The sequence below is a fragment of the Ammodytes marinus genome (assembly GCF_949987685.1).
Source record: "Ammodytes marinus genome assembly, chromosome: 23".
In the NCBI taxonomy this organism is placed as follows: domain Eukaryota; kingdom Metazoa; phylum Chordata; class Actinopteri; order Uranoscopiformes; family Ammodytidae; genus Ammodytes; species Ammodytes marinus.
In genome coordinates this window covers 22,166,311-22,189,980 of record NC_137227.1, presented here as the reverse complement: position 1 = coordinate 22,189,980, position 23,670 = coordinate 22,166,311, and the positions used below count along the sequence as shown (strand labels likewise).

The 23,670-nt window shown below is 39.5% G+C and overlaps 1 protein-coding gene across 1 annotated transcript; it reads right to left on the bottom strand.

The window, feature by feature from the left end:
* Window positions 1-1,006: 1,006 nt before the first annotated feature.
* LOC307269044 (uncharacterized protein) lies at window positions 1,007-23,201 on the bottom strand. The gene is made up of 3 exons (XM_080051867.1): window positions 23,055-23,201; window positions 6,552-7,228; window positions 1,007-2,526 (listed from the first exon to the last, which is right to left on the bottom strand). The coding sequence occupies exons 1-3, from the start codon at window positions 23,103-23,105 to the stop codon at window positions 1,875-1,877; spliced, it is 1,380 nt and encodes a 459-aa protein (XP_079907993.1). The 5' UTR covers window positions 23,106-23,201; the 3' UTR covers window positions 1,007-1,874.
* Between the last annotated feature and the right edge of the window lie 469 nt (window positions 23,202-23,670).

Sequence of the window (23,670 nt, the reverse complement as noted above, 5' to 3'; positions counted from 1 at the left end):
CCCACCCCCCTTAGCTACTGTTGCTCAGGCTTCTTCTTTTTCTTGCTTTACTGCCATCAACTGGTATAAACACACATATATATTTGCATTACCTGTAAGTAAGTAAAATGTATTTGTATAGCGCTTTTCACAGACAGGGTCACAAAGTGCTTTACAGTGTGCATAGAAAATAAAAGCATAGTAAAGAAATAAGAATAAAATTAATTTAAAAAAAGACCCAGGGTGAAGCATATACACCGCTGCTATGCAAGCTGTGTAGATGCTTATCCATTATTTTGCCAAGTTGACTTTCTTTACTTTCTAACAATCCAATTATAATTTTTTAAACCATAACACAACATACACAATATTACTGCAAGTTCTTATTTTCACTTTTAGGATATATTTTAAGAATTTGAGGTGTAATTTTTCAAACAAATGTAGTTTTTCACGCCTCTTCTACCATCTCCATTCACACAATCTCAGCATCAAAACTATGGGGCCCCCTACCAGAGCCCCATGGAGCCTCCTACCAGAGCTCCATGGAGGTTAGTTCTAGTGATCTATCAGAGAATGATTAGAATCTCAGCAGGTGTTAGCGGTGTGTGGTGGAGAAACCCTTTCAGGTGCTTTGAAACAGTCAAAAGGATGAGGGAGAGTTCTGCCTTTTCAGTAGATCAAAGTATCTACTTGGTTTTATTCAGCAAGCTCAGCAGAAATATACAAGTTTCAAACAAGAGCAGAAAGAACCTCCATTTAACATCACCTCATCGTTCTGAGGTTGCAGAGTTAAGAGGGGAACTGAGGATACAATAAGGACATGTATAATATATAAGATAATTAAATGAAACACAAGCAATTCATGGCAAAATGGCATTTAATGCATTAACACTGGAAGCATCATTCTCCTGGTTTTTCCTCCTCTGGACGCTAACACACATGCTGCCACACGGCCCATATCTTTATTTAGTTAGGAGCCTGTTACCTGCAGCTGAGCACAGAGAAAGTGACAAGTCTAACTCCATCTCTACCTTTCAACAGCATACAACTTGAAAGTTTGATTTGAAAGTAATGTCACATGTTGTAATAATAAATGTTTTCAAAAATTACAAATTTCATAAAGTATTAAATACATGAATGCTATAAACCATAGGCTAATTAAAACCATACATTGATATATAAATGCACAACCATATGAGCACTATAAGCAGTCAACACAGATGGTTGTTCTGAGCACAACAAATATCAGATGAAGTCAGTCCTACTGTTTTTATCCACTTTTATCTTTAATATTTGGTATGTCCACCTTTTGCTGCAATCACAGCAGCACATCTCTCTGACACAAAGTCAATATATTTGCTGAGAACTTCAACACTAATGTTATCACATGCCTTCTACAACTCAATGCAAAGGCTTTCCTTTGAATGTACAATAGATCTGTCCAGTTTATTTTACAACTCGCCCCAAGTTTGCTTGATGTGGTTGAGGTCTGGACTTTGAGGGGGCCAGTCCATTATTTTCAATGTTGCAGCAGATTCCTTCTGTCCCAGGTAGTACCAGCAATAGTTATAGATAGATAGATTATAGATAGAGCCTATTGTCTGATTACCGAGACGAATGTCAACACATATGAATAAAATACAAAAAGATGATGATGATGAACAAAATGAAACAAGTAAAAACATTAAAAGTTGGTTATCCTGGGGCGCTCGTGGTACAGTGGTTAGAGGGGTCTGGAGAGTTGATTTCACATCTCAGTCTTTTACTATCGCTTCTAACTGTGTAACAGTGTGAACACATTCAGCAGTGTACTCAGATGCTCAGAGTCAGATCATGATGTGCAAACTCCTCTCTGCATTTCATTTACAAACTCACTAAAGACACAGGGTCCAGGTTTAAACACACTTGTGCCTCTTCAGGGTGCAGTTTTGGGTGAAGCTTTTCATACATTTGAGGCAACAGTACGGTTTGTGTCCTGTGTGGATTCGCTCATGCTTTGAGAGTTCAGACGATGAGTAGAACCGTTTGTCACAGTGTAGACATAGGTGCTGTTTGACTCCAGTGTGGATACGCTCATGTTGCCTCAGACTGGAGGAGGAAATGAAAACTCTTGCACAATACTGACAAGGGTAGATTTTTTCCTTTGTGTGAATGTTTCTGTGATCATTGTAATGACCTCGCTGGGTGAATCTCTGGCCACAGTCCTCACAGCTGTACGGCTTTACTCCAGTGTGAAAATGTTGGTGGCGTTTGAGGTTTCCTGATAGAGTGAATGTTTCGCCACACTGGTCACAGCCGTACGGCTTCTCTCCGGTGTGAATACGTTGGTGGCTTTTGAGGGATCTTGAGAGAGTGAAGGTTTTCCCACATTGGTCACAGCTGTAAGGCTTCTCTCCAGTGTGAATATTTTGGTGGCGTTTGAGGTTTCCTAATCGAGTGAATGTTTTGCCACACTGGTCACAGCTGTACGGCTTCTCTCCGGTGTGGATTCTCTCATGTCTCGTTAGGTCTGCCCTCGATAGGAACTCTTTCTTACACTGTTGACAGCGGTGAGGTCTAGGTTTCTTTGTTCCTTTTTGTTTCTGTAGCGACAGACAGACAGAAATACAAAGACAGTATGAGTGAGGCAGAGATGTGCAGTCAGGGTCAGCAGTAGGGATGGGAATAGTTAGGATTTTACAACAAATAAAAAGACAACAAGGACTCCTCAAAGACATTGGAGAAACAGGTCACACACATTAGGAAGGGGCCAGTAATCACACAGAAGGGACACTTGACAGGAAGAGACCATGTTTACTAAAATAGAACAGGAAAACATGAAAAGACAACACCGGAAAACAGGGAGCTTGACGAGTCTTAACAATTGCCTTTATCTCTAGATATATATCAAAAACAGAGTAGTATCAATAGTCTTTTTGATACTTCTCTCCATAAGAACGTGTTGCAATGGATCAAGGTTGATCCGTGGTCAGTACAGTTCTGAACTCACGTGAACGGCGGATTGGGAAAACATGCAAAAAAAGGGAAAAAAATAAGTTCACGTGATCTGCAATTGTGTATTATGCCTCGTTTCCACCAAGTGGAGCAGGTCGGGTCAGAGCGGGTCGGAGCGGCACAGCTCACTTTTAAGAATATCTGTGTTGTTTTCACCGTCAACCCTACCCTTACTGGTAGGGCGGGGTCTAGGCTGGACTGCAATTAAATTAAATCAGCTGGCTACTATTTTCACCCAGCTGGACATTGGAGGCACAAGTGGAAAACCCTGGATAAGTGTCCTGACCTGAACCCAATGGAAAGTCTATGGCAGACCTGGGCATTTTGTGGCCCGCGGGCCACATCCGGCCCGCTGACTGTCTCTGACTGGCCCGCGTGAGGTCAATGGAAAATTATGAATCAAACGTAAATACATTTAAATCATGCATGGAATATAACGGCATTGCTTTTATTTTGAAGGCGAGTTTATATTTTGCGCGAGCGTATGCAGCTTACTCTTCACTGGTAGTAAGTCGCAATTAAAAAAAAGGAGAAGAAGCTTGTATGTGAGCTGCCATGAGCTGCGCGCTGAAAAAAGTGACTCAGAGCAAGCTACACAGTCAACCTCCGCACTCGGGGATCGGCGCTCAGGGAAGGTATAGGCGGGCGATAATATCAGACAGACAACCTGCTCACCTGTCTGCTATTATCGACCCCCCCCTTCCCACTCCCCGAGCGCCGATTCCCAACGAGTGTGGAGGTTGGCTGTGTGTGTGGCTTGCCCCTCGCCTACGTGTGTGTGTGGAGGTACGAGAGGGGTGCGCGATAGTAACGGGCGAACAAACAGGTCAGGCAGGACACACCCCTTTATATTTTATATTTTAGTGCCTATTTAATTTATATTCATATTTCTGTAGAAAATCCAGCTCCCAGAAGGCTAAATGATGTCAGCCATTATCACCAAATTATAGACTACAAGATATGCAGCACACACAGGAGACAGTTGTTTACAGAGCACAAAAATCATCAGGTTTAAACTTCCTCTCAAAGTTTACCAGATTGAGACATTTAACTGTAAAATGTAAATAATAGCCCAATAATAATAATAAAGATGTAATGGGGGTGTGTGGGGCAGGATCTGCTCGGTGGATTGTTTTATCCTGTACAGAGGACAATACAAGTAATAGATAATAATGAACAAAAATTGTGTTGCAGTGTAGGATACTTATTTTTATTTGTTGTTATTTCCATTATTTTAAAGTCACCATAATGCAGGAAACAATGGCTTTGAAGCTCAATTTTTCTTGGGGTGAACCCCCCAAACTCCTCACTTTGGTTTAGGAATGACAGATCTCTATAGGTTGGGAAGTATGGCCAAGTTTCCCCTGCTGCTTGTGTAACAGTGTAAATAATAACTTGGCTTTAATGTTAAATTCCTGTCAAACTTGGGACTGCAAAAGTGTTTTTTTTTTGTGTATTTTATTGTGAAAGTCCACAGCGGAAGTTGGTTTCACACTTAATGCTGGGCACGTTATTTTGCGCTCGGAAGTAAAATGGTGTTACGCTGTTGGTAAGTTGCCGTTCTGTTCGCTCGGACATAAAGTCAGTAATCAGTGAAAACTACGGTTCATATGATGTGTAAACTATCAGCATTCGTTGTATGACATGCTTGACTAATGAGGCATTTGTAAAACCAGTAGTTTTGTTGTTTTGTGACGAATTGTTGCCGTAGTGTTTGAAAAGTCTTTGGGCTAGCAGCCATGTGTGAGGAATGTTTTAGCAAGTTACTTTCAGCACGAGGTGTACGTGACCTGTATATGCTAATGCCAAGCTCCTCTTTTGTAGTGCGAGCGACAACAGACTGCAAGGCCTTTCAATTAATTGCACACTGGTTGTGTTTACTGTCCCATGTTGCAGGTATGTTTATTTGTACTGTTTTATATGCAATGTTGTTATGTGTAATTAATATGCGAGTGCTCATTTAAAACGGATTTTCCAATATGTTTTAATGCCACGAGATGGCAGTATAGGCTTTATTTTGGACTTGTGATTGCAAAACTGAGTGATGCTCATAAATGTGAATGCTCTGTTTTGATGTTAGACTAATGTTATGTAAGTTGAGCTAATTCTGAATGCTGTCAATACAAATAATAGCATTTATTTATTGACTGTTACTCACTATTACAGATCATTAGGATATTTTATGTTTTTTTATATTTTATTTACAAGTATGTATTTCAAACAAAATGTTACCACTATACGATCACTGTTAGAAGTAAAATGCTGTTACGCTGTGGTGCGAGCGAGAACAGACTGCAAGGCTTTTCCATTAATTGCACACTGGTTGTGTTTACTGTCCCATGTTGCAGATATAAGAAATAAAACTGGTCCAGTGCTCCATCCAACCTGTTCTCCTGAGGTTCATTCCAATAGCAGCAGAAGCAGTATTACAAAGGTCACACTTGCACGTTTTGTTCAAAATTGCTATGGTAAATGTTGATTAAGTGGTATAATGTTGGCATTTTCACTTTTTCTTTGCCATAACATTTACTGCAGCTTATCAAAACCATACACTTTACTTCTTTTTATAAAGAGTCTCCATGCCATGCTGCATTAATGCAATAATTTCAACAGCATACAACTTGAAAGTTGCAAAGGGTCTAAGGGCAGAGGGTGTCGTACAGTATGGAATGTAAAGCCCACTGAGGCAAATGTCTATTTGTGATATTGGGCTATACAAATAAAACTGATTTGATTTGATAGTAATGTCACATGTTGTAATAATAAATGTTTTCAAAAATTACAAATTTTATAAAGTAAAAAATACACGAATGGTATAAACCATAGGCTAATTAAAACCATACAATGATATATAAATGCACAACCATATGAACACTATAAGTAGTCAACACAGATGGTTGTTCTGAGCACAACAAATATCAGATGAAGTCAGTCCTACTGTTTTTATCCACTTTTATCTTTAATATTTGGTATGTCCACCTTTTGCTGCAATCACAGCAGCACATCTCTCTGACACAAAGTCAATATATTTGCTGAGAACTTCAACACTAATGTTATCACACATGCCTTCTACAACTCAAAGCAAAGGCTTTCCTTTGAATGTACAATAGATCTGTCCAGTTTATTTTACAACTCGCCCCAAGTTTGCTTGATGTGGTTGAGGTCTGGACTTTGAGGGGGCCAGTCCATTATTTTCAATGTTCCAGCAGATTCCTTCTGTCCCAGGTAGTACCAGTAATAGTTATAGATAGATTATAGATAGAGTCTATTGTCAGACTACCAAGACGAATGTCAACACATATGAATAAAATACAAAAAGATGATTATTAAATGCAACAAAATGAATCAAATAAAAACATTAAACGTTGGTTATCCTGGGGCGCTCGTGGTACAGTGGTTAGAGGTCTGGAGAGTCGATTTCACATCTCAGTCTTTTACTATCGCTTCTAACTGTGTAACAGTGTGAACACATTCAGCAGTGTGCTCAGATGCTCAGAGTCAGATCATGATGTGTAAACCCCTCTCTGCATTTCATTTACAAACTCACTAAAGACACAGGGGTCCAGGTTTAAACACACTTGTGCTTCTTCAGGCTGGAGTTTGTGGTGAAGCTTTTCATACATTTGTCACAACAGTACGGTTTTTGTCCTGTGTGGATTCGCTCATGCACTGAGAGGTTAGACGATGAGATGAACCGTTTGTCACAGTGTTGACATTGGTGCTGTTTGTCTCCAGTGTGGATAAGCTCATGACTCCTCAATCCGGAGGAGAAACTGAAGACTTTCCCACAATACTGACATGGGTAGATTTTTTCCTTTGTGTGGATGTTTCTGTGATCATTGTAAGAACTTTGCAGGGTGAATCTCTGGCCACAGTCCTCACAGCTGTACGGCTTCTCTCCAGTGTGAATACGTTGGTGGACTTTGAGGGATCCTGCTCGAGTGAAGGTTTCACCACATTGGTCACAGCTGTACGGCTTCTCTCCGGTGTGAATACGTTGGTGGCTTTTGAGTTCTCCTGATTGAGTGAATGTTTTGCCACAGTGTTCACAGCTATACGGCTTCTCTCCAGTGTGAATACGTTGGTGGTATTTGAGGGTTCCTGATTGAGTGAAGGTTTCACCACACAGGTCACAGCTGTACGGCTTCTCTCCAGTGTGGATTCTCTCATGAGTCATTAAGGCCGACCTCGATATGAACTCTTTCTTACACTGTTGACAGCGGTGAGGTTTAGGTTTCTTTTTTCCTTTCTGTTTCTGTAGCGACAGACAGACAGAAATACAAAGACAGAGTATGAGTGAGGCAGAGATGTGCAGTCAGGGTCGGCAGTAGGGATGGGAATCGTCAGGATTTTACAACAGATAAAAAGAAGACAAGGACTTAAATACTCAAAGACATTGGAGAAACAGGTCACACACATTAGGGTGGGGCCAGTAATCACACAGAAGGGACACTTGACAGGAAGAGACAATGTTTACCAAAATAAAACAGGAAACATGAAAAGACGACACCAGAGAACACAGAGCTTGACGAGTCTTAACATTTGCCTATAGCTATACAGGTGAAACTCGAAAATGTTTAATATTGTGCAAAAGTTCATTTATTTCTGTATTTGAACTTAAAAGTTGAAACAAATATATTATATAGACTCATTACATGCAAAGTGAGATATTTCAAGCCTTAATTTGTTATGATTTTGATGATTATGGTTTACAGCTTATGAGAACCCCAAATTCAAAATCTCTGAAAATTTTAATATTACATGAAATCAATAAAAAGGGGATTTTAAATACAGAAATGTCAGCCCTCTATAAACTATAATCATACAAATGTACTCAGTACTTGGTTTGGGCCCCTTTTGCATGAATTCCTGCCTCAATGCAGCATGGCATGGATGCTATCAAAATCATCACTGACTGTTGAAACTTGGATGTTTTGCCTCTCCACTCTTCCTCTAGACTGTGGGACATTGATTTCCAAACGAAACGCAACATTTCATTAGGATTAGTGATGATTTGAGGTATCATGTCATCTGCTGGTGTTGGTCCGCTGTGTTATCAAGTCCAAAGTCACCACAGCCATCTACCAGAAGATTTTAGAGCACTTCATGCTTCAGTCTGTTGACAAGCTTTATGGTGATGACAATTTCCTTTTCCAGTAAGACTTTTCCAGTAAGACTGTAACAGTATAGATATTCCCTTTAGATTTGGTTATTTTTCTTTTAGTTAATTATATGAAATGTTGATATTGCTCATACACATAATATAAAACCAGGCAAACATATTGAATTTGAAGCCTACAACTGAAAGTATGTTGAAAGAGTGGGCCAGTATTTTAAAGTCCAGTAGTTTGATGATTGTTTTTATTCTTGAATTTGGGCAGTTTAATGAATAGTTCACCTGCAGAAGTCATGTTCAAACATAAAAAAAAACAAGAGATGAAGGTCTCTATCATTCTTTGTGGTGTGGTAGGCTGTTTTTATTACTTTCTCTATATGCATTAGGGATGTGAATGTGTCGACCGAATGACCGGTTTTCCACTTGCGCTCAAGTTGACTTTAAAAATAGAATAGAAATCCGAAAATCAGTGGGTTATGCCGTTTTTTTAAATGGGAGATTTCACCGTGTACGAGTTCACGTCTGGTCGTGAGCGCGCTGCAGGAGTGTCACTTCTCCATGAAGTGTCAGCTTCACATAAGAGTCCGGTGTGGGACCATTTTTCAAACTATTGATAAAAAACAATGCAGTGCAAAATATGCAGCATAAGTTAAACGCTCGTCTAAGACTATGACGTTAAATCACCTTAGAAACACACAATGCCTTCGTCCGATCACAGCAGCGTTTCACCGTGTGATCTCGCCAGCGAGTGAGCCGCCACGCAGATGAACTGTGGTTTGTGGCCAAAATAATAACCGGGGATATTCTCCCCGTTAGCGATTTCAATGGGAAAGACTTCCGCGATCTGATTGAGTGTCTCGAGCCTGAAAACACAGTGCCAAACTGCGCGACTATAGGAACTGTACAGTGAGCGGAGTCCCTCCGTTCGTTTCTGTCTACAACCGACACAATCACCGGAGACGCATTCACAGCCTCTCATTTGTATTACCATTGGGGCTTGGATGCAAATACTGCAACATTACGGCGGCAGATAAAGGAAAAGCGCAGTTATCATTTTCTGCACCTCAACCGCTGCTGTGGGAAGACAGAAAGGGGGCAAAGCAAGTCGATTGATTTGTCGACTCGCAGGCGGAGGGTAGGCAGCTCTGCCAACGGAGCGAGAGTGCCCCCGCTTGTTGCTCCGCCTGTCAAAACGCCCACGCATCGGTTGTCCACTGGCCTTTCATTAAAAAAATATATTTTATATTAGGTTTATTATATTGAGTCTTAAATAAACACTGCTTTCATTCTGACTCTCAACGCGCATTTCAATGAACCATGATGTAGTCTACAAAAAGATACTGAACTGTGATTGGCCTGCATATGATTTTACTGGCCCCGGGCCATCGGGCTATACATTATGTCGAACCCTGAAGGGAGAAAATATTTGGCTGCTCCACCTTAAGTCAGCCCAGCCAGGTCAGGAGAGTTCAGTTTCAGTTTTGTTTTCATCTCCGTATTGGAGCGGGAGTCAGACTAAAGCTTGATGATCACTAAGTAAAAATAACTAAATTATAAAATAAAGTTATCTCTTTTTCCCTCTGTCTGTCTGCATATCTTTCTCTCTTCACTGCACACTCAGTCACTACTATCCATGCTTAAAACTACTACGAGTAACTTTGTCCGTTGGCGGCCCCTTTGGACAAAAGCGGTGGTATTTTTACGACGCCAGCTGTCGTAAAGCTGTTTTCTAGCGCGTGCTGGGCGTGCGAGAGTCAAATGATCAGGAAACAATATAGTGCATGTCCGTGTGTTGAAAGTGTGAGGGCACCGGACTCTTTTCGGCTCCGTGAGAGTGGTTAGTGACTCTGCATCAACTAATGCCAGTCAGTGCCACACACACCTGATTGCAATGAGTTGATGCAGCAGTGTCACCTAACTACTCTCACGGAGCTGAAAGATTCCGTGTCCTCACAGAAAGCGAATGAACGAGAGACGGCAGTTAGTATGGATCACAATGAGGTAATGTGTTTATGTTGTTGTAAATAATGACTATTTCAGATGAATAATGGTCATCTGATGATGGTAAAGCAAAGTAAACTTTGTTTTAGTACCGCTCATTCATTTAGGAGTAAACACTTCAGTCTAGTTCACTCCCGTGGAATTGTGAACACGTTGCTTGGCAACACCCTTCTCCCGCCCGTCTATCACTCTCCCTTTTAGCTTATCTTCATTGCATTTTTTTTTCTTTGATGGTTCAGCCCCGTTATCAGTAGGGATGGGGATCGAAACCCGGTTCTATCAAGGACCCGGTTCCACTTTTTTCAAAACCCGAAAATCAATAACGTTTGGGCTTATCGATACCACTATCGAGTCTCGTCGTTTTTTTTTCTCCCGTAGGTCCTGTAACGCAATTGTGTGTCCCTCGAGTCACGTCACGGCATTTAAATCAAATCAAACCAATCACTGCTGCGTGTCCGCCAATGTTTATGAATGAAATGCAAACAGGTATTAAAAGTAAAACAAGTGAAGTCTGGCAGTTAACTTCGCTCGCGAGGATGGCTGAACGGGCGAAAAGGTCTAGGTTTGGCTTTATTTTACCAAGCTCGAATATAAAGCAGAAGCGAAATGCAACTTATGTTGCAAAATAATTTCTTGTAAAGGGGGGAATGCAACCTCAATGGCCAAGCACATCAGCATTGTGCATCAAATAAAGACCAAATGCAGTACCTTCGACTGTCTCTGGATTGAAAAGACTGTCAACTCCTCCTCCTGCTGCTGCTGCTGCTGCCGCCGCACCACAAACGGGCCCGTCTTCATCATCCACAAAGTACCAGCGGTAAACGCATACACACTATGTAGCTTGTTGTCCCGTCGGTTAAAAATAGCAATCCAATTGTGAAATCCGTGTTGTAATCGGCAGCATACAAGCTAGTTAGCTTAAAAAGTAAACAAAGTTTTCAGACGTGCTGCGTGATGATGTGTTCAGGATGGCTCAGTAAAACGACCATTAGGTTATCATGATGCGTTCAAGTGTAACGTAAAGGAATGGGAAATTGAGTTTTTGGCGAGAAACATGAGTAATATAGTTGTATAGTGCTCTCATCATTTTAAAATATATAATTAAACTACTGATGCCAATATTTTATTAAAAATGTAATTGAATTTAAAATACAATTATTTATTTTCTAAATATTTTCCTAATCACTAAAACATGATGAAAAGTGACAGTAGACAATACATTAACCAACAAGTGCGAACATTTATATATTTGTTTCATAGATAGTATACACTTGATTTTTTAAAACCAAAAATAAAATTTTCTTCAAAATATTTATAATAATAATAATAGAAAAGTATCGATAGTGGTATCGATAAAGACCCGGAGCGATAAGGCGTATCGATAAAGGTATCGATATCAATAAATATTAACGATCCCCATCCCTACCCTTATCGTCAAGTAGGTCTTATGACGTAATGTTAAATGTCAAGCAGAGTCGTGTCATTTAAAAATCTTATCACTTCAGTGTCATATCTTATCACAGTGGTCCGCATCATGGACTGCATTAAAAGTGTTCTAGGCCTACCTTCAATTGTCTTTGGATAAAAAAAAAACTCTTTCAACTCAGTATCGGTCTACCGGTGCTTGTGTAATAATAATAATAATAATATTACATTTAATTTATAGGCGCCTTTCAAGGCACCCAAGGTCACCTTACAGAGCATAAAAATCATAAAATCATTTAAAAACAAGACATTGTGAAAAAAAAAAAAAAAAACAACACAACAAAACAAAACAAACAAACAAGACAGGGACCAGTTAGACGTTGTGTGCAAGTTTGAACAGGTGAGTTTTGAGTTGTGACTTGAAGGTTGTAATGGTGTCTGACTGTTTTATGTGTGGGGGGAGGGAGTTCCAGAGCCTGGGTGCTGAACAACTGAATGACCGGGCACCCATTGTGCTGAGGCGTGATGTGGGGATGGATAGTAGTCCAGCAGAGGATGAGCGGAGGGAGCGGGAGGGAGTGTATTCTTGGAGGAGGTTGCAGAGGTAATTGGGGGCTACGTTGTGGAGAGCTTTGTAGGTGAGGAGTAGGGTTTTGTAATGGATGCGGTAAGGTACTGGGAGCCAGTGAAGTTTGATGAGGACAGGGGTGATGTGTTCAGATGATTTGGTGCGGGTGATGATCCGGGCGGTTGAGTTCTGAATGATCTGCAGTCTGTTGATGAGTTTGGTGGGGAGTCCGGTGAGGAGGGCGTTGCAGTAGTCTATGCGTGATGTGACAAATGAGTGAACCAGGATTTCAGTGCTGGATTGTGTCAGTGATGGGCGGAGTCTGGCGATGTTGCGGAGGTGGAAGAATGCAGTCCGGGTGATGGTCATATCCGCGCGAAAGGCTGCGATTTGCAGTAAATAAATGTGTCTCCAAGAGTCTCTGTAGGCTATTTAAAAAGAAATCAAGCAAGTAGACTAATAATAACATTAATGAATTATTGGTTATCGCATCACAGAAGGCCTATTGGCATATAATAATAAAAAAACACCACCTTAACTATGTTTACAGTTTTAAAATGTTTTGAATGAAATGCAAACCTCAGTGAATCATTTGCTCTTTTTTTTAATGTCTTTATTGAACATGGTTTAAAAAAATAATAAAAATAATACAAACAAAAATAAAACGATTGAGCAGTAAAAAAAGGAAAGAAAATAAATTAAAAACAAACAAATGGGATCCTCAGGATCCTAAGCAACAAATACATAACTCAAATAACATAGTTCATGTTCAAAAGGGATAGGAAGAAGTTAAGAAAAACTTTTCTGGTCCTACCCCCTCTTATTTTTTATAATTGTTTACAAAAAAAAAAAAATGTTCAGTTTGAATCAGTCAGTAAATAAATCAAAACTTTTCGACAAAACAATAACAAAATAAAATAATGGAACAGATGAACGAAAACCATCAAATTGAAAATAGCAAAAACAGAAATTCACTGCTCCAGGTCATAACAATTTAATGTTTGATTTTTGAAGAGTTTTTTTAGTTTTGATATTGTTGTACATTTTTTCAGCTCATCATTGCAGTTGTTCCACAGACTTACAGCCTTTGTCGTAATACAGTGTAGTTTTGTATTGGTTCTTATAGATGGTTTCTTGAATATACAGGTTCCTCTTAAATTGTATTTGCTCTCTCTCAGTTGGAACAACTCCTGGGTGCCATGAGGCAATTGGTGATTATTTGCTTTAAACATTATTTGAATAGTTTTATAGTCAATCAAATCTAGAAATTTAAGTGTTTTTAGTTCAACAAATAATGGATTTGTTGGTTCTCTGTAAGCGGTTTTATGTATAATTCGTATAGCTCTTTTTTGAAGGATGAAGATCGGATGTATATTTGTTTTGTATGTGTTTCCCCATATCTCCACACAGTAGGTCATGTAAGCAAGTATGAAGGAGCAGTACAATGTATACAGGGAGGTTTTATTCAGTAGGTCTTTGGTTTTATTCAGTATTGCTATTGAATGAATGAATGAATACTTTATTCCGGACTCAAAGTTCCATATAAAAAGACAATACAAATACATGACAACACAAATTAAAATACATACAAGCATCGATTCCAATGTTTCCACAACCCAGAGGAGAACCTTGTATCACTCTGTTTAGTGTCAGTGAGTGCAATTATTACTTTGTTTTTTGACTGTAAAAGTCGACACATAAATTTAAACATTAAATTCCTCAACACAGCATGAAAGGTGGGGACATTACTAGTCACAAACAAGGAGCTAGCACTTGTCCATCTAGGAAGCTTAAGGAGGATCCTAAACGCATCGTTATACGCTACCTGTAACTTTTTCAGTTTTGCTGTTCAATATTTACACCAGAGGTGAGCTGTGTAAAATGGAGTACAGTAGGCTCTGAAAAGACTAACTTTAACATCATCAGTGCACATATGAAATTTGCGTGCCAACATATTGGCCTGAGCATAAAGCTTACAGCACTGGCGCTGGACATCATCATCATCACATAGATCATCAGTGATGATGTGACCTAAATACCGTACCTTCCTAACCACCTCTAGAGTACGGTCAGACAGTAAGAATGAAGGAAACGTTTGCTTTTGATCCTCCTTAGTTTTAGCAATCATAATGACGCTCTTCTTAGGATTGAACTTGATGTCATATTGAACTCCGTAGCTAGAGCACACTTTAAGCAGTTGCTGTAACCCAGCACTATATGGAGACATGATGACCAAATCATCAGCGTAAATGAGGTGGTTGATAAGACTGTCTCCCACCATACAACCAGTCTTACATCCGTTAAGCTTCTTAGAAAGATCATCCATATACACATTGAAGAAGACAGGTGACAAGATGCCACCCTGTCTCACCCCATTGGTGACTTGAAAGGGTGCAGATAAACTACTGCCCCATCTAATTTGCATGGTTTGTTGTGTGTACCAGAACTGCAAAATCCTTATCAGGTAAGGTGGAACTCCTCGCTCTTGTAGTTTGGCAAACATCTTACCATGGTTAATCCTATCAAAGGCTTTTGATGCATCTAAGAAGCACATAAACATGGTAGAGTTCTGTCGTCTGTATTTACTTATGACTTCTTTAAGTGCATATATACAATGATCTGTTCCAAGTTTACTTTTAAAACCAAACTGGTTGTCAGTGGTTTCCACATACTCACTAATCCTATCCAAAATAATTATTTCCAAAACTTTAGATAGTATGCTAGCCAGAGCAATTGGCCTGTAGTTATCTATGCTGGAGATTTTCCCAGTTTTGACTTTAATCACTGGCACTAACAATACGGACAACATAGAGTCAGGTAGTATGCCATGCATCAACAAACCAGTAAAACACATAGCAAGCAAGACAGGTATTCTACCACAAGCATGTTTTAGATGTTCTGCTGTTATCTGGTCCAGACCACATGCTTTGTTCATAGACAGCTTCTCAATGGCATAGCACACCTCATCAGGTCTGATAATCACCCCGTCATTAAAAATAACCTTTTCAGCATTACATTCCTCACTCTTAACACAGTTAAAAATGTCACTATAATGTTTTCTCCAAAGCTCTGCAATATTTTCAGGTCCAGTGATTCCAGCAATACTAGACGGCAAGGGCACCTTACTGTTATTAATAACCTTTACTTCTTTCCAGAAATCATTGGAATTATTCTGCTGAAGCTTCTTAGCCATGGAGTTAGCCCTCATAGCCTGCTCGTTTCTTTTAATAAAGCGTACAGCATATTTGAATCTTGCATTTGCCTGTTTCTTGCGCTCACACTCAGGCCCATGCCTAGCTCTCCCTGATAACACCCATGTTTTAAAAGCTTCTTTAGCCTCTGCATGGAGTTCATACACATATTCATTCCATCCTGGTCTGACATTATGTTGTTTACCACTTTTATTGCAGAAAAGCTTACCACTACTAATAAGACAGTTCACAATCTTCTCATATATCATACACAGATCTTTCCCATGATTCTGGTCCTTACAGTTAATGTCATCACATAGGATAGCATCAGATGGGATATCAGCATTACTAAAAACATTTTCAGTCAATGACTTGTAATGCCACAGGTCCTTTTCTGTCATCCTTGCCCAATTTAGTTTTCCTATTGGTTCATGGTTATCATAGCTGGACAACTCAGGTATATTCTTAACATTTAATACCAATGATACAGGTATGTGATCAGTTGTAGCCATCCCATACATGATCTCAATTTTATCTAAACAGTCATGAGCATCATCTGTGCATACACAGTGATCCAGCCAGGATGTTGTATGCCATGCTTCACTTGTATATGTGTAGCTATCTACAGGCAAAAGTACTTTGCTGGAGAGAACCAGCTTGCTGTCATCACAAAACTGCACTAAGTGTTGGCCAAACAGGGATTTCTTGTCAGAGATATCAGCATTCATGTCGCCCACAATAAATATACATGTACATTCGTTTTCTTTAATAAAAGAGCTAATAAAACCAAGCCGGTTAATATATTCATCCTCATTTTTGTAACATTCATATGGAGTATAAACATTTAAAATAACAAAAGCTTTGTCATTATGAACAACTTTGATGGCAATACCCCAGTCAACCTCAAGCCGAATCACACTGATCAGTGGATCGTATTTCTTATGCCAAAGTATGGCCACTCCCCCAGGAATTCTTCCCCGCAATATTCCAGTGCTTAGATCTGTTGTAGACTCCCCTGCCCCATGGAAGTCATTATTGACAGAGTTCAGCTGATCTAGGTCTTGTTTCGCTAAAAATGTTTCTTGTATGCACAAGATGTCTGTGTTCTCCAAGAGCTTGTCAATTACAATTCGCTGCGCTTTGTCCCCTGCCCCATGTCCGAGGCGTAGGCCACGCGAGTTGTATGACAACTCTAATACCGGTCATAGGAGACACAGACATATCTACATTACAGTCTCGTTCACAGACACCACATTCCCTGCATGATCACCCACTGGACATGCGGCAACCCTGGGTGATTTAGATATTTTAGCTTTAATATAATTTATGTGAGGTTTCCAACTTAATTTGTTGTCAATTAATACTCCCAGAAACTTTATTTCAGATACTCTTTCTAGTTCTATGCCATTTATCATGAGTTTCTTTTCTGTGTTGGTTGGTCTATTCCCAAAAATTATGAATTTAGTTTTACTTAGATTCAATGTAAGTTTATTTTCATCAAACCAGATCTTCATCCTGTTCAATTCCTTTTCCATAGTATCCAGAAGCTGTTCCAAGTTGTCTCCAGAGCAGAGTACATTTGTGTCATCAGCAAAAAGAACAGTGTTGACAGTTTTTGATACTTCACATATATTATTGATGTACAGAATGAATAATAATGGCCCTAACACTGAGCCCTGGGGCACCCCACATGTAACCTGTTGCAATTGTGATTTATGATTTTGAATTTCGACATATTGTTTCCTGTTCTGTAGGTAGCTGGATAACCATGCCAGTGCAATGCCTCTAATGCCATATCTTTGTAGTTTTTTTATTAACAGCTCATGATACATACATACAATACACCGGTTTGAAGAGACTGATTGCAGATGTGAGTTAGAGGCCTTGCTATACATTCAATTACATTTTTGACAGTGCACATATCAATATCATGACAGTCTGTGGACTTTTTGCTCTTAAGTTTTTTAACAGTGTCAATAATTTATTTTTCCTCAGTCCCTCTCAGAAACATTGTTTCATCAACATATATATCTTTACTTTCTACACCATCACTAATACCAGTCTTTGGAATTTCCTCGGCCAAACCAGGACCAACCCCGACAAAGAATTTATTAAATTCCTCTGCGGCTGAAGCCATATCAGTGATTGTTTTGTTATTTGGAGACATGAAAGAGTTAGGATATTCTGCCTTTCCATTTTGTTTTTTGATAATGGCATTTAATACATTCCATGTATTTTTAATATTGTTTTTGTTGTCCTCCAGTAACTTGCTATAGTGATCCATTTTGCTGCGTCTCATAATTTTTGTTAGCTTATTCTTATATGTCTTATATTTTTGTTCAGCTTCTGTTGTTCTTTTCTTTTCTTCTTACATGCTTTTGATATTCCTTTAGTTATCCATGGTTTCTCAGCATATTTTGGTTTCACTATTTTCTTTACAAGAGGACAATTTTTTTCATACAGTTCTGCTACAATTTCCAGAAATGATTCATAGACTTCATTTGCACCTTTAACATATACCTTGTTCCAGTCTTGTTTCCCTGTCCTGAGATGCACACAGACTGAGCAGTCTTGTTTAAATGTTACAAATTGAGCTAATAAACTGAACTTTGAATTTTTTTGCTGCAGAAGTTATCTCAGCTAATTTGATAATAAGGTGATTGTATGCAGAATGCTCCTGCCAGAAACTCATACAGTGGTTTTGTACAGATAAATAAATAAATATTAGCAGGTTCTCAATAGTATTTCAATTTAGGGGGGGCGCGAAAACATTTCTGTTTCAAGATGGCGGCCGCATTTCTCGTCAGCGCCAATAGGCAGTAGCGGCCAACGCGGCGTCTATCCTTTATAAAGTCTATGTTCAAAGTCTCAAGCAGCCGAGCCGCAGCAAGTTGGACAAAAAGGCTAACCATAATGCAGTGCGCTCAGCAAGACGAGCGTCATAATTGCGCAGGTCTTAGCAAGACGGCAACAGGTCGAACGTATGGAATGAAATCAGTATCAATATTAATGAATGCACAGAGAAGGATTCACACTTGTATTTTGTGATTTATATATAAATGACTCTCTTCTCACAAATACATTTCAGTGCACACACAAATGAAAACCGTCATATATAAATGTAAAATAAATCCATCTATAAGAAAAACGTTTCACAAACACATTTCCGATCCACACACAAATGTGTATTGTTTTAAATAAATGTTATATAAATCCATAAATATATTAATTTAAAAAAGATTTGCAATTTTCATCAAAAATGTGTTTGGATGTTGTTACATTTATATACAAACTGTTACATTTGAATTTACAAAATGCTTTTAATTTGTGAACTTCCTTGCATTCATGTGTGAATTGGTCTGTATTTGTGTGTGGAATTTTGAGACTCGCCTGAGGTCGCTGGTTTCACAAATGTGTTTTTTTCAACCAGGAACTACCTTTAGCCAATCGGATGTCTTCCTCGTTTTTAGCCAATCACATGAGCGCAGTCTCACAAGGGTCCGTTTACGCCCAGAGACAGAGGACTGTACGGCACGAGTCGCACTACTGAATGAGTTCAACCTCAATGCATTATTTTTAAAACTGCTGTGGAGTTGTTTAGCCGCAGTGGACCACGTTTTTGGTGAATCATAAACGAGTCACCAAAAATTCCAGCATTTGCAGCGTCCATTTCTCCAAAGAAGAGTTTAGTAACTTTGGCTAGAAGGCTGCTGGCTTTGCAGAGCAGCTATGACTAGCTGATGCCTGCTGGAGCTGCCTTTCTTTACTTACTACCGACCCTGTGCTGATTGCCGATCATGTAAGTCACTTATCAGCTTAGCTGTACATTACATTTTACTGTCTCATTAGCTTTAGTTATGCTACTACAGTGTATTTTACTTGTGTGTGTTGCTAACATTTAGCCCTAGGCCCAGTGTTTGAAGCTAACGTAGCTAACATTGTTATCATAGTAGCCTACTACCGAATGTTTATTTTTAGCAGGTCATGCTAGCTACCTTGATGACAATCACACAAAATATAGCCACTGAATTAAGAATTATATTATACCCTAACAGAATATCTCTGTATTACAGCATTACAGACAGCCTATGCCAGAGTGAATGCTAGTGTTGAGGGCTAATGCGACATTGAGCCTGAACCTCTCATCTCAACCCGGGACCCTGGAAGACAGACGATGTGACCTACACATGCAGTAGTTAAAGAACCATGGAGACGAAAAGGAACAGAGGTATGATGAAGAATCTACTCATGCTAATGTAATTAAAGATATCCTAAACTGCATAGAACTCTCTGTATATTATATTTGATTGTTTCACTTAATAAGCTTATTAGGTGAACAAGCAGACTGCATTTATTCTTCTCATAAGGACTGTTTTCTTCAGTGTCATCATTGTAAATATATTCAATTTCTTCTTAAAAGCAGAAACAAGGTTTTACTCAAAGACATCTCGAAGTGCATCTTCACAATCTCACAAAAGTATTCATACCCCTTAGACCTTTCCACATGGATAAATCACACGTACATTTATTTTATTGGGATTTCATGTAATAAACCAACACAGCATTGCTTATAATTGTGATGTGATGATAAATAGTTTTACATTTTTTATATTTAAATAAATTAAAAAAACTGAAAAGTGTGGCTTGTAAAATAAGTTCAAGTGGTATGAATACTTTTGCAACCCACTGTAGATCATTTGACAACAGTTAGCCAGGCCTGTGTGTGTTAACCATAAGCAAACCTTTACCTATTTTCTGTCACTGTGCTTTTGTTTTGCAGTTATCAAGAACTGGACGAGAAAGGACAAAGTGTTTTTGTGGAAGTGTCCTGCTCAAAGACCTACTGACTTCAAACTCTTTAAATAAAGCCTCACATATTTTCATTCAACACTGTGTGCATGTGTATTTATGCATTTTCAAATAATTATTTTAATTATAATATAATTGAAGTGTAATAAATGATGAAGCATTTTCAAATAGTAGATACAGTATTATTGAAGAATGATGGATATTGAGTTATCTAGTAAGCTGCTTTCCCTCTCAAAGGCAGGGTTCCATAATGTGCCCTATATATACGTAGAGCAGCTTCTAAGGCATAAGGGTTGAGAAACATTTGGTTCAAGGCCTTGAAGAAGCGTCCTGCACTTTGGAGGCTCCTGAAGCACCTCGTTCCTGACCTGGAGAAAGTATTATTGTACAGGGACATGCACTGGTACAGCAACAATGTTTTTCATAGTAAAAGTAATTTAGTTTATGCTCCTTCAGCCAAGGTAAGCCATCACAGAATATAGATAAAGAGATTTGAGAGGTATAATACATTTATTATTTACTGCACACCAATGTTACAAACTGCGACATACAATTTCAAATAGTTACTGTCGTCGTCTGGCACTCTCCACGGGAACACCTGCAAGTACAATATGTTGTTTGTTAATTGTTTATTGGGCATTTATTGTACATACACTATAAGATTAGCATATGTATTCATCTGCATCCAAAGTATGAAAATGAGACAACCAGAGGACACTCCTGGACAACACCTTGACGACTTCCAAGTTGGAGGTCTGGTACAGTGGGCTGAGCTTCAAGATGTCTTTGAGTAAAACCTTGTTTCTGCTTTTAAGAAGAAATTGAATATATTTACAATGATGACACTGAAGAAAACAGTCCTTATGAGAAGAATAAATGCAGTCTGCTTGTTCACCTAATAAGCTTATTAAGTGAAACAATCAAATATAATATACAGAGAGTTCTATGCAGTTTAGGATATCTTTAATTACATTAGCATGAGTAGATTCTTCATCATACCTCTGTTCCTTTTCGTCTCCATGGTTCTTTAACTACTGCATGTGTAGGTCACATCGTCTGTCTTCCAGGGTCCCGGGTTGAGATGAGAGGTTCAGGCTCAATGTCGCATTAGCCCTCAACACTAGCATTCACTCTGGCATAGGCTGTCTGTAATGCTGTAATACAGAGATATTCTGTTAGGGTATAATATAATTCTTAATTCAGTGGCTATATTTTGTGTGATTGTCATCAAGGTAGCTAGCATGACCTGCCAAAAATAAACATTCGGTAGTAGACTTTAGACTTTAGACTTTAGACTTTATTGTCCCCAAGGGGAAATTCTTTTCCACATCACATGTACATTTATGGGCTGCACGCCGACAGACAATAGACAGACACAAAGTAAACATACATACAGGATATATAAACAGGGTGGGACTGGGGTGATTTATCTTGGCCTTTTGTTGAGGGCTGCTATGGCTGCAGGTACCAGGCTTTTGCCATAGCGAGCCCTCCGGCACAACAGGGACCTGTACCTGCGTCCGGAGGGCATGACAGTGAAGTGGCAGTTGAGTGGGTGAGTGTTGTCCTGTGCTATTGTAAGTGCGATGCGTGAGATGGCCTTGACATTGAGCTCTGACAGTGTGGGTGTGGGGAGACCGATTAATTTGGCAGCAATGTTTGTGACACGTGCTACTATGATAACAACGTTAGCTACGTTAGCTTCAAACACTGGGCCTAGGGCTAAATGTTAGCAACACACACAAGTAAAATACACTGTAGTAGCATAACTAAAGCTAATGAGACAGTAAAATGTAATGTACAGCTAAGCTGATAAGTGACTTACATGATCGGCAATCAGCACAGGGTCGGTAGTAAGTAAAGAAAGGCAGCTCCAGCAGGCATCAGCTAGTCATAGCTGCTCTGCAAAGCCAGCAGCCTTCTAGCCAAAGTTACTAAACTCTTCTTTGGAGAAATGGACGCTTCAAATGCTGGAATTTTTGGTGACTCGTTTATGATTCACCAAAAACGTGGTCCACTGCGGCTAAACAACTCCACAGCAGTTTTAAAAATAATGCATTGAGGTTGAGCTCATTCAGTCGTGCGACTCGTGCCGTACCGTCCTCTGTCTCTGGGCGTAAACGGACCCTTGTGAGACTGCGCTCATGTGATTGGCTAAAAACGAGGAAGACATCCGATTGGCTAAAGGTAGTTCCTGGTTGAAAAAAACACATTTGTGAAACCAGCGACCTCAGGCGAGTCTCAAAATTCCACACACAAATACAGACCAATTCACACATGAATGCAAGGAAGTTCACAAATTAAAAGCATTTTGTAAATTCAAATGTAACAGTTTGTATATAAATGTAACAACATCCAAACACATTTTTGATGAAAATTGCAAATCTTTTTTAAATTAATATATTTATGGATTTATATAACATTTATTTAAAACAATACACATTTGTGTGTGGATTGGAAATGTGTTTGTGAAACGTTTTTCTTATAGATGGATTTATTTTACATTTATATATGACGGTTTTCATTTGTGTGTGCACTGAAATGTATTTGTGAGAAGAGTCATTTATATATAAATCACAAAATACAAGTGTGAATCCTTCTCTGTGCATTCATTAATATTGATACTGATTTCATTCCATAGAACGAGCCTAATGCAGTTACAAGGCACGGCTTCCCCATTCCAAAATGGCGGCCGCTGCGATGCATCGTTCCAACGTACAACAGAGGCAAAGGCGGCTTCGATGATCTATGAGTCCAGATCTATGGGTCTCTCATTCTGTCCATGTGGCCAATAACAACAGTTCATCAGTACAGATGATACTTTTTTCATATAGTTTTTCTTAATGTACAACCCGAGCGATGGCTTCAGATATTTGATCAACACGTGGTCTGGATGCTACAGCTAAAGGCTAACTCCACTATAGTCTGTGTATAAATCCTTCTATTGATCGCTGACGTCATGAGCACTGACCTGAGCGCCGCGTGAGCCCGCTGTCTGTCTGGTGGGGACGTCCTCCTCCATTCCTGCTCTGTCTGTATCCAGCAGTGTGTGAGTGTGTGTGTGTGTGTGTGTGTATCCAACAGATGTTCTCTCAAAGTGCGACCGAGTGCGACACAAACGTTCTTCGTCCTCTTCTACGTGTAATGGCGGCGGGCTACAAACTGACTTCCGGAGTATGTATCAACACGCCCCGTAAACAGTCTACTAGCAGAGAGGTGGCTGTGGACTCAACGGCGTTCCCATTTGGCAGAACAGAGAGAGGTAGTTACCTCTTCTAATAGGTCAATAGTAGTTACCTGCATTACTGGGAGATGCTGATTGGCCACATCACTTTGGACTCCACCCACTTGTTTGCATAAAGTGCACCTCAGCTCAAACATTTACATGTACACCGCCATCTCTATCACAAGCAGGCAAACTAAGTTCTGACATTGATTCATGCACTGGACTAAAACATGTGTGGAAAAAGTACTTGCATGTTTAAAGCGGTTTCCAATAATCCCACTAAGGGCCAGCGTTGCTCCAGGTTTTCATTTCAATGAGGCAAGACCACCTGACTCGATATTAAAAGTTCCAATATCACAGG

Bases quoted from the DNA above. Each gene is read 5' to 3' on its own strand.
- LOC307269044 (XM_080051867.1), bottom strand. From the start codon at position 23,105: ATGGAGGAGGACGTCCCCACCAGACAGACAGCGGGCTCACGCGGCGCT. The intron at 7,229-23,054 runs GTCAGTGCTCAT...CTGTCGCTACAG, and splicing joins CGGGCTCACGCGGCGCTCAG to AAACAGAAAGGAAAAAAGAA. The intron at 2,527-6,551 runs GTGTGTTTAAAC...TAGACCTCACCG, and splicing joins TCCAGCCTGAAGAAGCACAA to CTGTCAACAGTGTAAGAAAG.